The sequence below is a fragment of the Oncorhynchus clarkii genome, chromosome 33 (genome assembly GCF_045791955.1).
Source record: "Oncorhynchus clarkii lewisi isolate Uvic-CL-2024 chromosome 33, UVic_Ocla_1.0, whole genome shotgun sequence".
Taxonomy (NCBI): Eukaryota; Metazoa; Chordata; class Actinopteri; order Salmoniformes; family Salmonidae; genus Oncorhynchus; species Oncorhynchus clarkii.
Genome location: NC_092179.1, coordinates 33335786 through 33344970, shown reverse-complemented (window position 1 = coordinate 33344970; position 9185 = coordinate 33335786). Strand labels below are relative to the sequence as shown.

The window sequence follows — 9185 nt, the reverse complement described above, 5'->3', positions numbered from 1 at the left end:
ATGACATCACAAAGCCCCATAATGACATCACAATGCCCCATAATGACATCACAATGCCCCATAATGACAACTCAGAAACAGTTTCTGTTAAAAAAAATTAAAAAACTGAAATATCACATTTACATAAGTGTTCGGACCCTTTACTCAGTACTTTGTTGAAGCACCTGTCAGCAATTACAGCCTTAAGTCTTCGTATGACGTTACAAGCTTGGCACACCTGTATTTGGGGAGTTTCTCCCATTCTTCTCTGCAGATCCTCTCCAGATCTGTCAGGTTGGGTGGGGAGCGTCACTGCACAGCTATTTTCAGGTCTCTCCAGAGATGTTCTATCGGTTTCAAGTCCGGGCTCTGCCTGGGCCACTCAAGGACATTCAGAGACTTGTCCAGAAGCCACTCCTGGGTTGTCTTGGTTGTGTGCTTAGGGTCGTTGTCCTGTTGGAAGGTGAACCATCACCATGCAAGATGTCGAAACATCTCAAGGATGATCAATGGAAACAGGATGCACCTGAGCTCAATTTCGAGACTCATAGCAAAGGGTCTGAATACTTTTGTTAATAAGGTATTGTTTTTTATAAATTTGCAAAAATGTCTAAAAAACAGTTTTCGCTTTGTCATTATGGGGTATTGTGATGACATTATGGGGTATTGTGATGTCATTATGGGGTATTGTGATGTCATTATGGGGTATTGTGATGTCATTATGGGGTATTGTGATGTCATTATGGGGTATTGTGTGCAGATTGACAAGACAAGGTTACCTTGGCATAGCTGGCATAACATTTTAGTTACCTTGGCATAGCTGGCATAACATTTAGTTACCTTGGCATAGCTGGCATAACATTTAGTTACCTTGGCATAGCTGGCATAACCTATATTTACCTTGGCATAGCTGGCATAACATATAGCATAATATATAGTTACCTTGGCATAGCTGGCATCCAGGTCCAGATCGTAGCGAGGCTGGACTTTAGGAGGACTCGCTGTGGAGATCAATAGAGAGACTGAGGTTAACAGACAGACAGATAGAGACGTCTGCCCGTTAACCTCAGTCTCTATCCGTCTGCCCGTTAACCTCAGTCTCCGTCTGCCCGTTAACCTCAGTCTCTGTCTGTGTAAAATCCTGTTTCCCCCAAAGGGAATACCTGTCCGCGTCCCGCAGCACAAATACAGGAACAACTGAAGGGCTGAACACAATTTAAACACAACATGCAACAATTACAAAGATTTTAGAAGGAAATCAGTCAATTGAAATAAATTCATTAGACCCTAATCTATGGATTTCACATTACTTGGAATAGATACACATCTGTTGGTCACAGATACCGTACAAACAAAAGTAAGGTCATGGATCAGAAACCCAGTCAGTATCTGGTGTGATCAGAAACCCAGTCAGTATCTGGTGTGGATCAGAAACCCAGTCAGTATCTGGTGTGATCAGAAACCCAGTCAGTATCTGGTGTGATCAGAAACCCAGTCAGTATCTGGTGTGACCAGAAACCCAGTCAGTATCTGGTGTGGATCAGAAACCCAGTCAGTATCTGGTGTGATCAGAAACCCAGTCAGTATCTGGTGTGGATCAGAAACCCAGTCAGTATCTGGTGTGATCAGAAACCCAGTCAGTATCTGGTGTGATCAGAAACCCAGTCAGTATCTGGTGTGATCAGAAACCCAGTCAGTATCTGGTGTGACCAGAAACCCAGTCAGTATCTGGTGTGGATCAGAAACCCAGTCAGTATCTGGTGTGACCAGAAACCCAGTCAGTATCTGGTGTGACCAGAAACCCAGTCAGTATCTGGTGTGATCAGAAACCCAGTCAGTATCTGGTGTGACCAGAAACCCAGTCAGTATCTGGTGTGATCAGAAAACCAGTCAGTATCTGGTGTGATCAGAAACCCAGTCAGTATCTGGTGTGACCAGAAACCCAGTCAGTATCTGGTGTGATCAGAAACCCAGTCAGTATCTGGTGTGACCAGAAACCCAGTCAGTATCTGGTGTGATCAGAAAACCAGTCAGTATCTGGTGTGATCAGAAACCCAGTCAGTATCTGGTGTGATCAGAAACCCAGTCAGTATCTGGTGTGATCAGAAAACCAGTCAGTATCTGGTGTGACCAGAAACCCCGTCAGTATCTGGTGTGATCAGAAAACCAGTCAGTATCTGGTGTGATCAGAAAACCAGTCAGTATCTGGTGTGATCAGAAACCCAGTCAGTATCTGGTGTGATCAGAAACCCAGTCAGTATCTGGTGTGGATCAGAAAACCAGTCAGTATCTGGTGTGGATCAGAAACCCAGTCAGTATCTGGTGTGATCAGAAAACCAGTCAGTATCTGGTGTGATCAGAAAACCAGTCAGTATCTGGTGTGATCAGAAACCCAGTCAGTATCTGGTGTGGATCAGAAAACCAGTCAGTATCTGGTGTGGATCAGAAACCCAGTCAGTATCTGGTGTGGATCAGAAAACCTGTCAGTATCTGGTGTGATCAGAAACCCAGTCAGTATCTGGTGTGATCAGAAACCCAGTCAGTATCTGGTGTGGATCAGAAAACCAGTCAGTATCTGGTGTGGATCAGAAAACCTGTCAGTATCTGGTGTGATCAGAAAACCAGTCAGTATCTGGTGTGATCAGAAAACCAGTCAGTATCTGGTGTGGATCAGAAACCCAGTCAGTATCTGGTGTTGATCAGAAACCCAGTCAGTATCTGGTGTGATCAGAAACCCAGTCAGTATCTGGTGTGATCAGAAACCCAGTCAGTATCTGGTGTGATCAGAAACCCAGTCAGTATCTGGTGTGGATCAGAAAACCAGTCAGTATCTGGTGTTGATCAGAAAACCAGTCAGTATCTGGTGTGATCAGAAAACCAGTCAGTATCTGGTGTGGATCAGAAAACCAGTCAGTATCTGGTGTGACCAGAAAACCAGTCAGTATCTGGTGTGATCAGAAACCCAGTCAGTATCTGGTGTGATCAGAAACCCAGTCAGTATCTGGTGTGATCAGAAAACCAGTCAGTATCTGGTGTTGATCAGAAAACCAGTCAGTATCTGGTGTGATCAGAAAACCAGTCAGTATCTGGTGTGACCATTTGTCTCATGCAGCACGACACGTCTCCTTCCCATAGAGTTGATCAGGCTGTTGGTTGTGGAATGTTGTCCCACTCCTCTTCAATGGCTGTGCGAAGTTGCTGGATATTGGGCAGGAACTGGAACACGCTGTCGTACACGTCGATCCCAGAGACACTAGAATGAAGAGTGATTCTGTCTCCTACAGGCCCTCATGCTGTCAGAGACACTAGAATGACAGGAACTGGAACACACTGTCGTACACGTTGATCCAGGACATCCCAAACATGCTCAATGGGGTGGCATGTTTAATGAGTATGCAGGCCATGGAAGAACTGGGACATTTTCAGCTTCCTGGAATTGTGTACAGATCCTTGAGACATGTTTCAGCATGATAATGCACGAGGTGATGGCGCCAGATGTCGTCACGGTATCTCTGTGCATTCAAACTGCCATCAATAAAATGTAACTGTGTTGGTTGTTCATAGCTTATGCCTGACCATTACCATAACCCCATCATGGGGCACTCTGTTCACAACGCTGTCTGCCCCGGTAGTTTAAACCGGGATTCGTCCGTGAAGAGCTTTAACCCCATCATGGGGCACTCTGTTCACAACGCTGTCTGCCCCGGTACAGTTTAAACCGGGATTCGTCCGTGAAGAGCTTTAACCCCATCATGGGGCACTCTGTTCACAACGCCGTCTGCCCGGGTACAGTTTAAACCGGGATTCGTCCGTGAAGAGCTTCTCCAGCGTGTCAGTGGACATCGAAGGGAAGCGTTTTCCCAACGAAGTCGATTACGACCCCGAACTGCAGTCAGGTCAATTATCTTGTCAAAGGAGAAATGCTACGTAACGGGGATGTAAAACAAATTCATGCCCAAAACGTGAGAGAAATCATCTTTCTGTGCGTACGGAACATCTCCGGGATCTTTAATTTCAGCTGATGAAAACATGGCACCAACACTTCACATGTTGTCTGTATTTGTGTTCAGTGTAAATCCCATTTCCACATCGATGCTAATAATAAAGACTCTTACGGTCCTCGAAGATGAGCCCCACTGTAGCTACGGACTCTCTGCTGAGCAGCATGATGGGGTTGTCTCTGGAGGTCCGCGGGAAGGTCTGGGCTTGGCGGTTGGGCTCAAGCTGTAGGCGTCGCCCCTCGTACAGGAGCTCCTGGTTGTGGACCGGGATACTGCACCGACGAGACAACAGCTCCTGGAAGAGAGTCGCCCTGGGGAGAGAGGTCAGAGGTTAAGGGTCAGCCTCTATCTCTCGGAGCAGTTTACAGAGAAAAGTAATCATTCTGTGTGTATAGTCAGTGTTTTTTTTTGTCCTATTTGTCCTATCCGACATCCTCGGAGAGGAGGATCACAACCAGAGTCTGTCATTATCAACGGTGACCCTAAAGTTTGGCACACCTGTATTTGGGGAGGATCTCCCATTCTTCTCTGCAGATACTGTCAGGCTCTGTCAGGTTGGGTGGGGAGCGTCGCTGCACAGCTATTTTCAGGTCTCTCCAGAGATGTTCGATCGGGTTCAAGTCCGGGCTCTGGCTGGGCCACTCAAGGATATTCAAAGATTTGTCCCGAAGCCACTCCAGCGTTGTCTTGGATGTGTAATTAGGGTCGTTGTCCTGTTGGACGGTGAACCTTCGCCCCAGTCTGAGGTCCTGAGTGCTCTGGAGCAGGTTTTCATCAAGGATCTCTGTACTTTGCTACGCCAGTCCCTGCCGCTGAAAAACATCCCACAGCATGATGCTGCCGCCACCATGCTTCACTGTAGGGATGGTGCCGCCACCACCATGCTTCACTGTAGGGATGGTGCCGCCACCACCATGCTTCACTGTAGGGATGCTGCCAGGTTTCCTCCAGACATGACGCTTGGCATTCAGGCCAAGAGTACAAACTTGGTTTCATCACACCAGAGAATCTTGTTTCTCCTGGTCTGAGAGTCTTTAGGTGCCTTTTGGCAAACTCCAAGTGGGCTGTCATGTGCCTCTTACTGAAGCGTGGTTTCCGTCGGGCCACTCCACCATAAAGACCTGATTGGTGGAGTGCTGCAGAGACAGTTGTCGTTCTGGAAGGTGCTAAAATAACTAAAAACACATTTTTGCTTTGTCATTATGGGGTATTGTGATGTCATTATGGGGTATTGTGTGTAGATTGATGAGGTGAAAAAATAATTTTATAGATTTTAGAATAAGGCTGTAACGTATTGTACTGGTGGATGTAGATGCAGTGGAGACTCACGTATTGTACTGGTGGATGTAGATGTAGTGGAGACTCACGTATTGTACTGGTGGAGAGACTCACGTATTGTACTGGTGGAGAGACTCACGTATTGTACTGGTGGATGTAGATGTAGTGGAGACTCACGTATTGTACTGGTGGATGTAGATGTAGTGGAGACTCACGTATTGTACTGGTGGATGTAGATGTAGTGGAGACTCACGTATTGTACTGGTGGATGTAGATGTAGTGGAGACTCACGTATTGTACTGGTGGATGTAGATGTAGTGGAGACTCACGTATTGTACTGGTGGATGTAGATGTAGTGGAGACTCACGTATTGTACTGGTGGATGTAGATGTAGTGGAGACTCACGTATTGTACTGGTGGATGTAGATGTAGTGGAGACTCACGTATTGTACTGGTGGATGTAGATGTAGTGGAGACTCACGTATTGTACTGGTGGATGTAGATGTAGTGGAGACTCACGTATTGTACTGGTGGAGAGACTCACGTATTGTACTGGTGGATGTAGATGTAGTGGAGACTCACGTATTGTACTGGTGGATGTAGATGTAGTGGAGAGTAGCCTGCTGTAGACTGAAGACCAACACCACGGTACGATGCAGGATATCACTGGTCTCAGCAAAGAACTGGTCAAAGCCCCAACACTTCTCCTGGTCAGCCTCCAAGATGTTGGCTAGGACTGGGGTCAGCAAGCTCTGGAGGCCCCTGGAGGAGAGAGAGGTCAGAGGTTAGAGGTCAGCCTCCAAGATGTTGGCTAGGACTGGGGTCAGCAAGCTCTGGAGGCCCCTGGAGGAGAGAGAGAGAGGTCAGAGGTTAGAGGTCAGCTTCCAAGATGTTGGCTAGGACTGGGGTCAGCAAGCTCTGGAGGCCCCTGGAGGAGAGAGGTCAGAGGTCAGACTCCAAGATGTTGGCTAGGACTGGGGTCAGCAAGCTCTGGAGGCCCCTGGAGGAGAGAGAGAGAGGTCAGAGGTCAGCCTCCATGATGTTGGCTAGGACTGGGGTAAGCAAGCTCTGGAGGCCCCTGGAGGAGAAAGAGAGGTCAGATGTTAAATGTCAGCCTCCAAGATGTTGGCTAGGACTAGGGTCAGCAAGCTCTGGAGGCCCATGGAGGAGAGAGAGGTCAGGGGGTTAGAGGTCAGGTGATTAGAGGTCAGGTAATTTACTAGTTTTAATGGACCAGAGGACCTACTTGGAGGAGCTGCAGTAGACAGGGGTAGAGGTCAGGGGGTAGAGGTCAGGGGGTAGAGGTCAGGGGGTAGAGGTCAGGGGGTAGACTAAAGTACGTACTTGGACAGGTTGCAGGAGACAGGCATCTCTGTGCTCCACTCAATCTTCCCGTTCTCAAACTTCTGCTGCCCAGAGACGGTTCCTGACGGCTTCTCTGTGATGATTTTATACCTGATGGGAGAAAAGGACAACAACGTCACTATACAAAACCTTCAGTCACCGAGACAAACATCTCATTTTACAGATGCTGTCACACCTATCCACCTGTCCAACGGACTTCAAGGAGCCACACCTCTCCTATTTGTGCTTTATTGGACAGGACACGGGCCCAGAGGAAAGAGACAGGTCTTGAAACAGGACACGGGCCCAGAGGAAAGAGACAGGTCCTGAAACAGGACACGGGCCCAGAGGAAAGAGACAGGTCTTGAAACAGGACACGGGCCCAGAGGAAAGAGACAGGTCCTGAAACAGGACACGGGCCCAGAGGAAAGAGACAGGTCTTGAAACAGGACACGGGCCCAGAGGAAAGAGACAGGTCCTGAAACAGGACACGGGCCCAGAGGAAAGAGACAGGTCCTGAAACAGGACACGGGCCCAGAGGAAAGAGACAGGTCCTGAAACAGGACACGGGCCCAGAGGAAAGAGACAGGTCCTGAAACAGGACACGGGCCCAGAGGAAAGAGACAGGTCCTGAAACAGGACACGGGCTCAGAGGAAAGAGACAGGTCCTGAAACAGGACACGGGCCCAGAGGAAAGAGACAGGTCCTGAAACAGGACACGGGCCTAGAGGAAAGAGACAGGTCCTGAAACAGGACACGGGCCCAGAGGAAAGAGACAGGTCCTGAAACAGGACACGGGCCCAGAGGAAAGAGACAGGTCCTGAAACAGGACACGGGCCCAGAGGAAAGAGACAGGTCCTGAAACAGGACACGGGCCCAGAGGAAAGAGACAGGTCCTGAAACAGGACACGGGCCCAGAGGAAAGAGACAGGTCCTGAAACAGGACACGGGCCCAGAGGAAAGAGACAGGTCCTGGAACAGGACACCGGCCCAGAGGAAAGAGACAGGTCCTGGAACAGGACACCGGCCCAGAGGAAAGAGACAGGTCCTGAAACAGGACGCAGGCCCAGAGGAAAGAGACAGGTCCTGAAACAGCAGTGGGCTGATCTGAGCCCCTGCTGCAGCGGTAGCTATATACAGTACATTCAGAAACTATCCCGACCTCTTGACTTCTTCCACATTTTGTTACGTTACAGCCTAATTCTAAAATGGATTAAATAGTTTTTTTCCCCCTCTTCAATCTACACACAATACGCCATAATGACATCACAATAGCTCATAATGACATCACAATAGCTCATTATGACATCACAATAGCTCATAATGACAAAGCAAACACAGGTTTTTTGTTTTTGTTGTAAGTATTCAGACCCTTTACTCAGTACTTTGTTGGAGCACCTTTGACAGTGATTACAGCCTCGAGTCTTCTTGGGTATGACCCTACAAGCTTGGCACACCTGTATTTGGGGAGTTTATCCTATTCTTCTCTGCAAGCTCTGTCAGGTTGGATGGGGAGCGTCGCTGCACAGCTATTTTCAGGTCTCTCCAGAGATGTTCGATCGGGTTCAAGTCCGGGCTCTGGCTGGGCCACTCAAGGACATTCAGAGACTTGTCTCGAAGCAACTCCTGCGTTGTATTGTGGCTCTGTGCTTAGGGTCGTTGTCCTGTTGGAAGGTGAACCTTCGCCTCAGTCTGAGGTCCTGAGGTTTCTGGAGCAGGTTTTCATCAAGGATCTCTCTGTACCTTGCTCCGTTCATCTTTCCCTCGATCCTGACTAGTCTCCCAGTCCCTGCCGATGAAAACCACCCCCACAGCATGATGCTGCCACCACCATGCTTCACTGAAGAGATGGAGCCAGGTTTCCTCCAGATGTGACGCCTGGCATTCAGGCTAAAGAGTTCAATCTTGGTTTCATCAGACCAGATAATCTTGTTTCTCATCGTCTGAGTCCTTTAGGTGCCTTTTGGCAAACTCCAAGTGGGCTGTCATGTGCCTTTTAATGAGGAGTGGCTTCCATCTGGCCACTCTACCATAAAGGCCTGATTGGTGGTGTACTGCAGAGATGCTTGTCCTTCTGGAAGGTTCTCCAATTGCCAGAGGAACTCTGGAGCTCTGTCAGAGTGACCATTGGGTTCTCAGTCACCTCCCTGACCAAGGCCCTTCTCCCGATTGCTCATTTTGGCAGGGCAGCCAGCTCTAGGAAGAGTCTTGGTGGTTCCATACTTCTTCCATTTAAGGATGATGGAGGCCACTGTGTTCTTGGGGACCTTCAATGCTGTGGACATTTTTTGGTACCCTTCCCTAAATCTGTGCCTCGAATTTACCACAGGTGGACTCCAATAAAGTTATAGAAACATCTCAAGGATGATCAATGGCAACAGGATTTACCTGAGCTCAATTTCGAGTATCACAGCAAAGGGTCTGAATACTTAGTTCTTAGACCACCCTAGGTCACCAGGATGTAGTTCTTAGACCACTAGACCACCCTAGGTCACCAGGATGTAGTTCTTAGACCACTAGACCACCCTAGGTCACCAGGATGTAGTTCTTAGACCACTAGACCACCCTAGGTCACCAGGATGT

The 9185-nt window shown here is 48.4% G+C and overlaps 1 protein-coding gene across 2 annotated transcripts in view; it reads right to left on the bottom strand.

Moving 5' to 3' along the window:
- Window positions 1–9185, bottom strand: part of LOC139392693 (TANK-binding kinase 1) — a 60272-nt gene that overhangs the window by 22791 nt on the left and 28296 nt on the right. For both annotated transcript variants that reach the window (XM_071140863.1, XM_071140864.1), the window contains exons 7-10: window positions 6603–6713; window positions 5841–6020; window positions 4095–4291; window positions 922–980 (exon numbers count right to left, since the gene is read on the bottom strand). In XM_071140863.1, coding sequence (XP_070996964.1) covers window positions 922–980; window positions 4095–4291; window positions 5841–6020; window positions 6603–6713 — 547 coding nt within the window. The remainder of the gene's footprint in view (window positions 1–921; window positions 981–4094; window positions 4292–5840; window positions 6021–6602; window positions 6714–9185) is intronic.